Source organism: Erythrolamprus reginae, chromosome 5 (assembly GCF_031021105.1).
Source record: "Erythrolamprus reginae isolate rEryReg1 chromosome 5, rEryReg1.hap1, whole genome shotgun sequence".
NCBI classification, from domain to species: domain Eukaryota; kingdom Metazoa; phylum Chordata; class Lepidosauria; order Squamata; family Dipsadidae; genus Erythrolamprus; species Erythrolamprus reginae.
The window spans coordinates 97,154,643-97,169,807 of NC_091954.1; the positions used below are offsets into that span (position 1 = coordinate 97,154,643).

At 34.7% G+C, this 15,165-nt stretch overlaps 1 protein-coding gene across 2 annotated transcripts in view; it reads right to left on the reverse strand.

Moving 5' to 3' along the window:
• The window catches only part of SI (sucrase-isomaltase), a 142,683-nt gene that overhangs the window by 86,995 nt on the left and 40,523 nt on the right, over window positions 1-15,165 (reverse strand). For both annotated transcript variants that reach the window (XM_070753562.1, XM_070753563.1), the window contains 6 exons: window positions 9,810-9,930; window positions 8,479-8,588; window positions 5,558-5,712; window positions 3,511-3,682; window positions 1,561-1,660; window positions 243-355 (listed from right to left, as the gene is read on the reverse strand). In XM_070753562.1, coding sequence (XP_070609663.1) covers window positions 243-355; window positions 1,561-1,660; window positions 3,511-3,682; window positions 5,558-5,712; window positions 8,479-8,588; window positions 9,810-9,930 — 771 coding nt within the window. The remainder of the gene's footprint in view (window positions 1-242; window positions 356-1,560; window positions 1,661-3,510; window positions 3,683-5,557; window positions 5,713-8,478; window positions 8,589-9,809; window positions 9,931-15,165) is intronic.

The following is a 15,165-nucleotide window of genomic DNA, read 5'->3' on the forward strand; positions in this document are numbered from 1 at the left end:
TTTATAATGCCTTTAATATAAATTGTCATGACAATTTCATTCTTTTTCTGGAGGTTTTCTTTGTCTCTCATTGCAGGATAGAAACAGAGGAGAAAGGATTATACAGTAAATATTTTCACCTATAGTGCTCCTAATCTTGAATAGCTTCTCAAGAAAAGTAGATCTTCTCTTGCCAGTATAGACAACAGCATATAGAACTCAACTCTATAAGGACCAAGTAGAAACCTGATATAAAAACATACCAATAGATATTCTTGTACTACTTGTTCTGGAGTATTTCCTAAGAAGACATAGAAATCTAAAATTCCACCAATTGTTCTGTATGTTACAGCAGGAGCAGGTTGAAGAGCAAAATCTGTTAGGAGAAATTCTTAAAATTAATTGAGACTTAAACACAAGAGTATTGTCTTTATTTTGACTCCTATATTATTGTGTACATTTAATATATGAATGAATAGGAATCTCCCCAGGACTAATGCATGCTTTTCAAAATTTCTGTTGGAATTATCGGAATCTCACTATCCTTTTAACGGTCTAACAAAATATGTGTTATTATTAATTGTTCCTTGAGAATCTCATCAAGATTGAATGAAGAACCACCAGTGTTTAGGGAGACTGAGTGATTTAAAGATGAAAATTAGGCTGAGGATTCCAATGTAACCACATAGACACAGGTCAATTGAATTTTAACATCTATAAAATTACTTTAGAGAACATTATCTGAAACTGAAATGACAGTTTTCAGTGGAGCTGCATAGAAACACATCTGAAAGAAAAAACAACATAGAAACAATTCAAAATTCTCCATACATATTTATGTTGCTTTGATAGAATGCTTACAATGGAACTATCAGTGTGATTTCAGAAGGAAAAGCAGTACAGTGGTCCCTCGATTTTCGCAGGTTCGAACTTCGTGAAACGTCTATACCATGGTTATTCAAAAATATTAATTAAAAAATACTTTGCAGTTTTTTTCCCTATACCATGGTTTTTCCCGCCCAATGACATCATATGCCATCGCCAAACTTTCATCCGCCTTTAATAAATATTTTTAAAATAAACTTTAATAAATAAACATGGTGAGTAATAATCTAAATGGTTGCTAAGGGAATGGGAAATTGTAATTTAGGGGTTTAAAGTGTTAAGGGAAGGCTTGTGATATTGTTCATAGCCAAAAATAGTGTATTTACTTCCGCATCTCTACTTCATGGAAAATCAACTTTCGCGGGCAGTCTCGGAAAGCATCCCCCGCGAAAATTGAGGGAACACTGTAATCTTATATCTGCTAACCTACCACATTTCCTCACCAAGATTAAGGAGTTAATTTTGAACAGATAGGATGACACTGTTTCACAATTAGATTCTTACTATTATTAGTTAGAACAATGTAATTGTAACACAGCTGCCTCAGAATTCAGGTATTGGATGAAAAGTTTGTAGCATAAAACATACTTGCTGATTAACTGTTGTGAATAACTGAATATCATATAAATACATATGTAGAAAATTATTTAAGAAAGCCAGGTGAATTTTTATCAAAATCATAAATAATTTCCTTACCCATGGCATTACTGTTCATAAGGAACACTCCGAATGAATGTCCACTCTTATCTTCCAGACATAAGAAGAAAGTCTGAGCACCATATAGGTTGCTCATATCCTTTGAAGGAAACAACAACCACATATAAATACTAAAGTTCACTAGAACTCCTAAGTGTCACAATGGAATATCTTAAACATGTGTAATATTTTTGTCAAGTTCTCATATTGTTAAATAATATATGGGGTTTGATAATACCAGTGGTTTCATGATCCTGATTAATTTACCCAAAATTAGATATTGGCCTTTAATTTGGATACAGCATGTGTCCTTGAATTTAAACCAAAGATAATTAATGAAATTCAGTATTTTCTGCCTTTTCAAGTATCTATTATTAATCTACTTCTTATCCTACTGTCCAGAAGAGGGGTGTCAAATTCATGGCCAATTTTGCAAAGTGGGAGAGAGTTGTGATACATCATATGAAGATGCTGTAACAATATGAGTTTGACATCCTTGGTCTATAACAATGGATCTACTGGTTCTACAACAATATAAATAATTTATTCAGACACTTGACATAAAACTGTGTACGAAGTTCATCCAAAAGTTACAATTAGTCTAAAGTGCAGCCTATTCAGTTCTAGACTCTTGCTGCTACTACCAACTCTTCTCTTCTTGTAATTCACTCACTCACGTGCAATTTTTTTCATTTTGCTTGTTTTTGTTTGAATTGAATGCCTATGATGATGCTCTCATGTTTTTCTAATATAATATGCCAATGTTTTAAATGGGTGTGCAATAAATGAAGTTTCTAATCCAAACTATGGCTCCTGCCTTTGCTCTCTCAATTTATATATACATATTTGTGCACATTGCTGTATTATTCTAACTTATTCTGGATGGGAGAAGTTATCTGATTTAATGTGCTACAAGCTCTATTGGAAAAACTCTTTTTGAATACCAAATTGAAAAAGTTAGAAAGTAAAATAAAGTTAAAATACACAATATTTGTCTCCTTTGTCCATTAAAAAAAACACCTGGAACGGGACCTAGATATATCCTTATCATTTCTCCCCTCCTCTTCCTCCTCCTCTTCCTCCTCCTCCTCCTTTACCAATATCACCACCACTACTACTACCATGACTGCTACTACTACCACCACCAGTTCTCTACAGAAAGGGAAACAAAGAATTGCAAAAAATATTGTAATAGAACTCATTGGGATACAGGTAATACTCAATTTACAACTATTCATTTATCATCTAAAGTTGCAATGCACTGGCGGGGGGGACGGACTGTTTTTCATACTTAACAATTTAGCATGGTCGTGTGAAAAATATTCACATGCTTGATAACCAGCATGTATTTATGACAGTTGCAGTGCCCTTTGTCACCTTTAGAGGGAGCTTTTATGACCTTTTATGATAAGTCAATGGAAAAGCAGCTTTGTTTAAGCCCCACATCACTAACTTAACAACTGCAGTGATTCACTTAACAAGAAAGCAAGAAAGGTCATGGAATGGGGCAAAACTCACTTAACAACTATCTTGTTTACCAAAAGAAATGTTGAACTCACTTGTGGCTGTAAGTTGAGGACCGCCTATATTTCTAATAAGCCAACTGTGCTTTGTGGTTCTCCTTTATGTCTTGCCTGAATATTGAGTAATGCCATCACTTTATCCACAGCAATGTCATAATAATAATAATATTAATAATAATAATAATAATAATAATAATAATAATAATAATAATTATTATTATTATTATTATTATTATTATTATTATTATTATTATTATTACAGTAATTAGATTTGTATGCCGCCCCTCTCCGAGGACTTGGAGCGGCTTCTTGATTTATTTATTTTGCTTTCACTTTCATTTCATTCATATGGAATCTCTTATGTTCTTATTTGTTTTACAGTTTCAGGAGACCAAACCTTCTAAAGAATCAGAAGAAGAACACTTACCCCATTAGGAAAAGCATCTCGTGTAAAGATAGGCCACGTTTTCCAGTTAAAATCATGCCGATATTGCCGGTGCACATGTTCTCCTACCCCATAAACATTCCAGCTGGGCACTCTAATGGAAAGCTGCAAGAACTGGTCAGCATATATGAGAGGTCCTATAGTGGTGTTGAAGCTGTTTGAATGAATCAAAGGTATTATGCTTTTCATAAACTGGATTTTTTCAATGCATTCAATTCACATTATATTCATATTAAGCCTTTTCTTTAAAGAAGGGGGTGAAAAGATAAGGAAAAGACCAGCATTTGTCTCAAATGATGTAAGAGCTCAAAATTGGGTCACCAGTAAGAGCTATAGTGACCAAGATAGGACACTACAGAACACCAGAAACATTTGAAAGAATAGATAATAGGTCTCTAATAAAGACTCTTTATTCCTTAACAGGCATTGCTCACTTTCTTGACTGTTGCTGATGTATTGTTTTAATTACCCCTTTTCAATATTGTGATAAGGATATTGCATAAATAAATGATGGCAGTCAAACTTCCCAAAAGGATGATTACTTCTGATTCTTGCCTAAACTGTGTAACGACAATGAATATGCTAGTGGACACACTTCCACAACAGGTAAGAAAATTTGGTATGAAAAGGGCAAAAACATCTGATTTAGACTTTTTCTGGGGATGCTGTTGAACATACAAGCATCTTATGGTCTATGGGATTTTTCCTATTATAGATGAGTACAGTTCAAATAACTGTGTTTACTTCATTTTTTGCAACAAATGTTTAAAAATTAATTGTCAATATATTGACAATCGGCTCACCAGACTCAAGGTTAAACATAGACATAGAAATAATAGAAGTCTGACAGCAGAAAAAGACTTCATGGTCCATCTAGTCTGCCCTTATACTATTTCCTGTATTTTATCTTAGGATGGATATATGTTTATCCCAGGCATGTTTAAATTCAGTTACTGTGGATTTATCTACCACGTCTGCTGGAAGTTTGTTCCAAGGATCTACTACTCTTTCAGTCAAATAATATTTTCTCATGTTGCTTTTGATCTTTCCCCCAACTAACTTCAGATTGTGTTCCCTTGTTCTTGTGTTCACTTTTCTATTAAAAACACTTCTCTCCTGGACCTTATTTAACCCTTTAACTTTTAAACCCTTTAAATGTTTCAATCATGTCCCCCCTTTTCCTTCTGTCCTCCAGACTATACAGATTGAGTTCATTAAGTCTTTCCTGATATGTTTTATGCTTAAGACCTTCCACCATTCTTGTAGCCCGTCTTTGGACCCGTTCAATTTTGTCAATATCTTTTTGTAGGTGAGGTCTCCAGAACTGAACACAGTATTCCAAATGTGGTCTCACCAGCACTCTATATAGCGGGATCATAATCTCCCTCTTCCTGCTTGTTATACCTCTTGCTATGCAGCCAAGCATCCTACTTGCTTTCCCTACCGCCTGACTGCACTGTTCACCCATTTTGAGACTGTCTGAAATCACTACCCCTAAATCCCTTTCTTCTGAAGCTTTTGCTAACACAGAACTGCCAATACAATACTCAGATTGAGGATTGCTTTTCCCCAAGTGCATTATTTTATATTTGGAAACATTAAACTGCAGTTTCCATTCCATTGGTTGACTTAAGGTCAGTAAAATGAGGAGCCAGATTGTTGATGCTGACTTTGTAGAATGCTTGGTGAGGGCCATGAAGCTCTATGAAGTGATATATAAGTCTAAGTGCTATTGCTATTGTATATTGACAATATTTAACAAAGTGCGGCCTGGGGACTTCTGAGACTTGCAGAGAGTCTGTAAAGATAAAAATAACCTCTCAAGTTTATACAATAAATATTTACAGATATAGCCCACACAAACCAAAGTTGTTTGAGATTCTTAACCATTTTTAAGAATCTAAAAGAAGCCTGAAATCAAAATATTTGAGAATTGCTGCACAATTAATCTTAGGGTGAGGAAGTGGCTGAACAATTATGAACTGTGGGTTACGTATTAAAAAACTCTAAGAACAAAAAAATAACTTACAGAACTTTATTATTGCTATTCCTGATCACCCTGATTCCGAAAGGATTGTCTGTGACTTCTATTCGATACATTAAATTTGTTGCTTTAGATCCCTGAAAAGGCTGAACATTTTCATGGGGAACTTCATATCTATTTTTGTTGGCAGGATCTGTAATCTGTCAAAACGAATCAGCAACATAAAGTTTTAAAATAAAATGTTGATGTAGTGAATGCACAACCTTTCCTGATCTTCAATATTCTTAGTTGGTGATAAGTTGTATCTAGTTTAATAAATGTAATTAATTATATTAGTCTTGTAATATAAAAAAATAATAAGGTTCCAACATTAAGCCCTAATTCATTTATATTTTTGGTCCAATTAAGATGCCAGAAAGCAACCATGCTTTGAGAATCCCCAGGTGTAGATAATACACTAAGAACTAATAAGATAGATAAAGGTTTAGCTATAAGAATGGAAGCTTAGGTCCCAGGAAATTAACATTTAGCTGTGGATAGCAGAACAAGGGTGAAATCCAACAGGTTCTAACAGGTTCTGGAGAACCAGTAGTGGAAATTTTGAGTAGTTCAAAGAACCGGCAAATATCAACTTTTGCTGGTCCCCAGAGTGGGGTTGGAATGGAGATTTTGCAATATTCTTCCCCAAGGAGTGGGAAGGGAATAGAGATTTGTAGTATTCTTCCCTTCCATGCCCACCAAGCCATGCCCACAGAACCGATAGTAAAACATGTGGATTTCATCAATGCAGCAGTTTCATCACTGCATACCAGTTATTGAGAAATTCTAGGGCCCTTCTTTTAAATGTAAGTGATCAGTATAAAGGATGTATTATTTCATCTCCCATTTGTCATATTATTTATTTTATTGTATATATTAATCAATACAACTACTCAATAAACATATAGAATTTTCATAATTGATCAGATTGAGGTGTTGCCTATGTCCAATAAAATGCATACTATTGTAACTAATCAAATAAAATACGATGTGTGTAGGACCATTAAGAGAGCTTGTAATTCCACCCATTTAAGTTTCATGTTCTGATATCAAAACTGTGCTTCAATGTATTTATATTTTGATCTCTACAGTCCCCTGTACTGTAAAATACGGTATTTGTTAGAGAAATTTCTACAGCTGCGAATTTCTAGATTTACTAAGCCTTCTCTGTTCTCAAAAATCAAAACCATTTTTAGTTGTTTCATCATCCTGTTGTCAGAAATTCAAAGCAATGCCTTTTTATAACCTTTAAAGTATGTTAAAACTGTTTTCATAATTCTGGACCATGTTTAAAATACTTCATTTTATATGTACCCAACCCTACACTGAACCCCCATGGTGCAGAGGTTTAAGTGCAGTATTGCAGGTAAACTCTACCCACAGCCAGGAGTTTGATCGTGACAGAGGTCAAGATTGACATAGCCTTCCATACTTCCAAGGTTGGTAAAACGAGGCCCCAGTTTTTGGTGGACAATATGTTGACATTGTAAATCACCCAGATATACTGTAAAGCATTATGGGGGTGGTATGTAAGTCTAAGTAATATTGCCATTGCTACATCATTGTAGGCATTCAATTCAAATATTTATAGAGGTTTCACACCTGCTTTTTTACTAATAGATTAAAACTGGCAAACCAGACAGATGGGTTTCTCAATGAATATCTGAAATATCCTGAGAAATTACCCATTGGCTGTGAACCAACATGAAAATACTGGATAATTTTTCCTGGAATATATTTTCATAGAAACTACACTACAAACAAACAAACAAATAACACATATTTTTGCTGATAATGAAAAGGAAGGGAGACTACTATAGATCTATTTCGAGCTTATTTGCTCTCATCAAGTACCATACCCTTATTGGGATTTGAACCTGGACCTCTGCAGAACATTTTACTTTAAAAGATGATGAATTGTAAGATTGGTTGTGCTTTATATACAATATTCTATAACTGGACAACAGACCTTTTCAAATTAATATATTTTTATCTTTGAAGATACAGAATAGATCTAAGTTGCAAAATTCCAGATGTTCACCATATGTGATCAAAGATTTGGTGCTCTCTAAGTCTCTTTACTGTTATCTAATGCAGTGATTTTCAACCTTTTTTGAGCCGCGGCACATTTTTTACATTTACAAAACCATGGGGCACATTGAGTGGGGAGGGGGGGCGGCTAAAAAAAAGTTTGGACAAAATTTTTCTCTCTCTCTTCTCTCCCTTTCGCTCTATTTCTCCCTCCCTCTTTCTCTGTCTTTCTCTTTTTTCTCTCTCTCTCCATCCCTCTTTCTTTCTCTCTTCCTTCCTTCCTCTTTTTTGCTCTTTCTCTCTCCCTCCCTACCTCCCTCTATGTCTTTCTCTCTCCCACTTTCCCTCCCTCTTTCTCTCTCTCTTTCTTTCTCTCTTGCTCTCTCCCTTGCTTGCTTTCTCTCTTGTTCTTTCTCTCTCTTTCTTTCTCTCTTGTTTTCTTTCTCTCTCTCTCTCTCTTGCTTGCTTTCTCTCTTGCTCTTTCTTTCTCTCTCTTGCTTTCTCTCTCTCTCTCTCTCTTGCTTTCTCTCTCTCTCTTGCTTTCTCTCTCTTGTTTTCTTTCTCTCTCTGAGCTTCACGGCACACCTGACCATGTCTCGCGGCACACTAGTGTGCCACGGCACACTGGTTGAAAAACACTGATCTAATGTACATCTGGATCCAATCCAGGTCTAGCATATTTAGCATAAATAATCACAGTGTACAGACTGAAAATTTGCCTCCAATTTATGCATAGTGATCTTTAGCCTAGTGATACATTATGGCATCAGCTTGTCATTCATTCACCTTTTCATTCCCTGTTATTATTAACTTAAGCCTATTAGGTTTAGTTGCCACCCACTTGCATTCCTTAATCTTCTGATTGAAAATATTTCATTTGAAAAAAACATTCTAACCTTAAAATGAAATCGGTTTGCTGTTTGATATTCTGCAGTGAGGTGAAGCTTTTGAATATCATTTCCAAACAGAGATGGAGAAGCTAGTCTAATTAGAGTAGCTTCAAATCCTAAAAAAGAAAGGAAAAGAAGGAACGGTGTTACTTCCAATATTGATAATAACAATAGTAATGTTGTCTGTTAGGTACTTCTCATTCAGGATAAAGCAAAGTAAGAGAATAAGAAATGTTGTTTATTGATAATGCATTCTGTCCATTCTGACTTTTAGATTAAATCTGTGTTCAACATATGGGAAGCATTTTTCAATTCAGCTTATTCTTTTTTTAACATATTGAAAAAAGGAAGTTGATTAGGATGAACCTCTGGGACAAAATCAGCTATGAATTATGGAGCAAAAAAAAAATATCTTCCTATATATTATGCTATATTTTTAGATGATCCATTCAATTCTAGCCTCTATGCTGGTTGTGAGCCACCCCGAGTCTTCGGAGAGGGGCGGCATACAAATCTAATAAACTGAATTGAATAGAATTGAATTTGGTCTTCTCTATTGCATGGAAGCCGATGCTCTTGAAAAATGCTGTAAGAATTTTCTGCATTGCACTTAGCCACTGATAAATTGCACAATGATTGAAAGAACTTCACTGACTTCAATTTGCTACTGGACCAAAGTTTTGCTTAATTTGCAGGGTTCTAAAAAACACTGAATTTGTACATGAAACAATAGGAAAATCTGCTTAAGTCCTGGAAACATTCTCAGATATTTTCCTTGTTCTGTCACAACATGTGGATTCTCATATCCATATGAATCATTAATATGTCATCTTTCTGGCGCGTAATTAACAATTATTTTTTTGACCAAGACAAAGTCATAGTAAACAATCAAACAATGCATAATAAAATACAGTAGTCAAAAAATGATTTATTTGTTATATGTATTAATTTCATAAGTAGGGCTGACAAAAATAGTTAAAAACAACTTCTCAATTTTAACCCCAGCTCCTAACTAAGAGAACTACAAACCCCAATTTCTTATTAACTAGCAAAAGATTATTAACAAACATGCTAACTTAGCCTCCTGACTCAGAAAGTTTAAGAATTTTGGAATGGCTGTTTGTATTTCCCAGACTGTCTTTTTTTGCAGATACAAAGAAGATACATGAGCTATCAAATTTTAAGATTATTAGTAAGAAATAAATTAAGCACTAAGTTTATCCATATATTGAAAATACTTTTACTTTGCATTTTATGTTTATTGCCTTATTTACATTCTGGGTATGTTGTATTTATAAATATTTCATAAGTCTGGAGTTTAGGCTTCTTCAGCTTACCTGGATTTGTATCTGACACACTTCCTTCAACCTGGTACCCATGGTTTTTTGAAAAGTAGCACCAAGGTACATGTGCTTCATTCTGAGGATCCCAGCAACAGCCACGGAGTACGCACAGATCCTGTATTATTGGCATTGAAAGTAAATCAGAATTATGACCATCAAAATAAACTCCAGATTAATGTGTATGCTTTTTTGCTAACTCGCTGACACAAAGCATAAAATAATACCCTATGTAGCTGGACAATAAAATGCTTGGATTTAAATTTCTTTACTCTTCATTGGGATAAGTTCTTTATGCTTTAATTTATATTTTGTACTGAACTGTTTTATATTTAGTTAATCTTTGATCATCATAATAGAAAATTGAGCTGTTGATTTGAGGGCCCTCCTGGACTTGCAATTCCTATTAAATAGCAGAAGGTTCTCCCAGTTTTGGCTGCGGTACCAGTGATGACTCTACCTGAACTACAATGTTCTGACTGTTAAGTATTGAGGCTGCATAAGGTTACTTCAATGTCAATTATTCAAGTGGGGAAATGGAGGCTATTGATTGGTCAAGCCATCTTACAGCTCCCTATAAAAGGGGGAGCTGTCATCCTGGCCCTTTGCTGAATAGCAATAGCATTAAGAACCACTTCATAGTTTTTTTACAGCCCTCTTTAAGTAGTTTACAGCAGGGGTCTCCAACCTTGCAGACTTCAACTCCCAGAATTCCTCAGCCAGGCTGAGAATTCTGGGAATTCTGGGAATTGAAGTCCACAAGTCTTAAAGAGGTCAAGGTTGGAGACCCCTGATTTACAGGATCAGCATATTGCCCACAACAGCCCAGGTCCTCATTTTATCCACATCGGAAGGATGGAAAGCTGAGTCAACCTTGAGCTGGTGGTGAGATTTGAACTGTTGAACCACAGCTAAAAGTTAGATGAATTTGCCTGCAATGCTGCACTCTAACCACTATGCCACCCTGGCTCTATAAAGAGAGCTGTTGTTCCACACTGGTCTCAAGCCACTTCAGTTCCAAGATCCAACACTGATCTCATGTCAGTGAGGAAGGTAACTCATGTCTTTTTCACCACCTATCTGAAATACTACAATGTATGTGAGGCTCCTTTGGAGATACCTTACTTCTACAAAATATGGCAGCAATATTATTAGCAGGTGAGCTTCAGCAATGAAGAATCACACCTATGCTACATATACACTACAGATATAAAACTGTATTATAACTGTGGTATAGGTGTAAAAACTTTATTATAACTATACTACAGTTATATTACGATTGCTTGCCAGCAGGTCTCCAATCCCAATTCCAAGTGCCATTCATCATCTTTAGGGCCATATATGGTATGGAACTAGAACACACCAGGCAATATACAGTAGTACCTCTAGATACGAGTTTAATTCGTTCCAGAATGGAGCTCGTATGTCGATCAGGTCGTATCTGGAACAAATGGCTTTAGACTTTGTTTTTCCCCATGGAGATAACCAGAAGCAAGGATTCTTGTGCCACCTAGTGGAAGCTTGGCTTGTATCCTGAATTTGAGCTCGGGTCTGGAACAGAAATTTCGCTCCCATCGTGGCTCGTATCTTGGAATACTCGCATGTGGAGCAGCTCGTATCTAGAGGTACTACTGTATTGCCACAAGCAAATCTACCAATCTGGCCAGGTTCCAAAGAGAGTGCCTGTTGGAATTTCCCTTTCTTCGTGAAGCTTTCAGGGAATAAATAAGACAGCTAGCCTTTTTTGTAATGAATCCCATCTTGCAGCTTCCACCACCACCAAGTACAGGCAGTTCCCACTTGCAGTACAGACTGCAATTCCATAAATAAATTAAGACTGTTGCATTTCCGTGAACTTTTAAGTCCCAGCTGGCTGAGTGTGGGCAGCTAACTTGGATTTTATGTGAGAGTTATTTTTGCTTTCTGTAATTATTTCTGTTTGTTCTGGATTTAGTTATTCATTTTTTCCTCTTTCTCTTTTTTAATTTTTTTTAATACCATGGAATTAGAATTTATTTTTTATTTATTAAATTTATTATATTTACTGTGAATAAATACTTTAGCTTTCATGGATATGTGCAATGTTATTGATGACTTCTGTGCATTTACTGATCACAGTGAGCCATGCATTTATGGTGAAAAATATTTTCTGCAAGAGGTTGCATAAATAGATAACAGCCCTTATATGATGGTGAGTACAACTTTACATGTCCCAGACACTTTATTTTATTAATTCCTAATCCAATGTCAAAATGTTGAAAAACTTATCTTTCAGGAGTACCAAGACATTAAACTATGTCGAATAAAACTTTGATTTATAGAGGAAAATTTGAGCAAGGAGATAGTTGGTGTCTGACTTTTTCAAGAATTATTCATTCAGATTTTTCTGGAAATAACTAATAAATACCCATTTCTTACTTTAACTCTTTCAAATCCCAAAGGACTGGCAAATTAAGAAGGAAGGCCACTGTAGCATATATGCTGTCCTCAGTAACACCTTTTTTTCAGTATTTTTTGAATCTATCCCAAAATGTTAAATTTCCCAGGGATATTAAGTAGAAATATTAATTTAAACCTGTACTTGAAATGATTAATTTCAAAAGCAGCATATAGATTTTTTTTAATGAGAAATAAAAAGCATCTTGTAACTAATTAGTAGCACTCTAGTTATTAAGTATTTTAGCAGAGAAAGAAGCTCCAAATGCTATATTGTTTTCCCATTAAATCAGAACAACATGTTCTTTCATGCTTAGTATTCTTCATAGGCAAGAAACTGCTTTGAGTCTGGATTAATTTTGAAGCAAATTGGTCTGGTTCCATTTATCACTAAGCAGAAATAGAAAGACATTGATGGTATTTTACAAATAATATCTCTGTTCATCATCTAACTTACAGGAACCAATTCTTATCCCTCTAGCATTCACATTTATATACATTTATATAATCAATCCTTCCACACAAGAATTATACATGCACACATCCAAATTATTGACTGCAAAAGTTTTTGCTAAAATGAATTTGGCAATACATTCAAAGATGAAGTATTCACTTGTTCATTTCTATTCCCTTGATTCAGTTATCTCTTTTCTCATAACTGATCTTTAAAGAGGGTCATGTATTAATCAAGAATCAAGTACCAACCATCATTTGGATGTTATCCCAGAATCTACGTGATTCATCTTATAAGACATTACAAAACAATGAATTTTAATAAAAGTTCTTAATCACTAATGTAAAAGTTTCTTCACTGAAAGGTTGATTTCTTATCACAAAACAATTATAGATAAGAAGGAAATATATATATATATATTTTGGAGCTAAATTCCTGTGTACATTTATTAAATGCGACTAACTTAAAAACTATTCTCTTTGTTGCAAAAATGCTTATTAATTCTAATGGTTTCCACAGTCAATATGCAAATATTTATTAAATTATGCTATTTCAAATTTCAGGAAAAGGTTTTTTTAAGAAAAATGAAAGGAGTGGTGTAAATTTAATAAAAAACTGTAAAAAATAACCTGTATATTGTTAATGCTCTCAATATTTGTTCTTAAAAGAAAGGGGAAAATAACAATGTACATTTTAAAGTGCAATTCAACTGTTTTATTTATTTATTCATTCATTCATTCATTCATTCATTCATTTATTTATTTATTTATTGGATTTGTATGCCGCCCCTCTCCGTCCATTAAATTTTGTGTGTAACAGGGCTTTGTCTTTTATTTTTTCAGGATTTTTTCTTTAATTTCCAAACTGTCCTACTGTATATTTGTCCTTTTGGTCTCCCATCCAAGTTCTAGCAAGGCCTAATCCTGTTTAGCTTTTTGAGGCTTGCTAAAATTGTCTGGTTGAGGAATTCTGCGAGCTGAAGAGCCACAAGCCTTAAAATTGACAAGTTTGGAGGCCGTTGCTACAGACAGACTTTAACTTTGTGAATGTTTATTTTTGTTTCGTTTTTAAAGAAAGAATATTTTACCTCGGACAATCCTAACCCTTCGCTTGATTCCCATAGTTAACACAATAACACTGCAGGACCATAATTCAGAATTAGAAATGTGAACCTCTGACTGCAAGGAAAGTTTTCCCATGTCTTCTCTTGAGAAGCATAATAAAGAGTTATAAGGATTTACTATTTTAGTATTCTCTACTTGGAATTTCAGTGTCAAATATAGTCCAAGAGGAATCACATGCAGTTAGGCGTGACTAAATGTGGACCATTATACACAATCAAATTAGCAACTGAATACACTTTCCCATTCCCTTTTGACACATTTGACTGAATTGGAGTATCAAGCCAGTTGCCTAAGCAGCAAATGGTTCCCCCCTGCCCCGTACATACACTATACAATTTCTCAAAGAAAAAAAATGTGTAGGAAGTGGTTATGAAAAGCATTTCATTTTTATAAGGGAAGGGCACTTCATAGGGAAAAGAAGAGGTGTTGACATTTTGATGAACAAATATTTTGGTGTTCAAAATCACCACATTAAATAACAACTATCATCACTATTATATATATTTTAAAAATCCCTTCTCAACCTATGGGTGGTATGTGTCTTCCTCAGTCTCAGGCCTGGAAGTTTGGAGTCTTTGCACAGTAACTTGGCTGTTTCTAGCCCTGCACCATTCTATACAGAAAGCTATGATATCTTTCCTGGGATCTTTGGAACCGCTGCCCCCAGTTTAGGAGTCACAGTCCCAAATGCTTCTACCACCACAGACCAAGAAGAGCTATAAATATTTCCTCTCCAGAAATTCAATCTTGATATAGAAGATGATAGATAGATAGATGATAGATAGATAGCTAGATAGATAGATATATGATAGGTATGTAGGTAGATAGGCATGTATGTAGGTAGATAGATGATAGGTAGGTAGGTAGGTAGGTAGATAATAATAATAATAGATAGATAGATAGATAGATAGATAGATAGATAGATAGATAGAAAGAAAGGTAGGTAGGTAGATAGGTAGGTAGGTAAGTAGGTAAGTAGGTAGGTAAGCAGGTAGATAGATAGGTATATAGGTAGGTAGATGATAATGATAGATAGATAGATAGATAGATAGAAAGAAAGAAAGAAAGATAGATAGATAGATAGATAGATAGATAGATAGATAGATAGATAGAAGATAGGTAGGTAGGTAGGTAGGTAGGCATGTATGTAGGTAGATAGATGATAGATAGGTAGGTAGGTAGATAATAATAATATATAGATAGATAGATAGATAGATAGATAGATAGATAGATAGATAGATAGATAGATAGATAGATAGATAGAAAGAAAGAAAGGTAGGTAGGTAGGTAGGTAGGTAAGTAAGTAGGTAGGTAAGTAGGTAAGTAGGTAAGTAGGTAA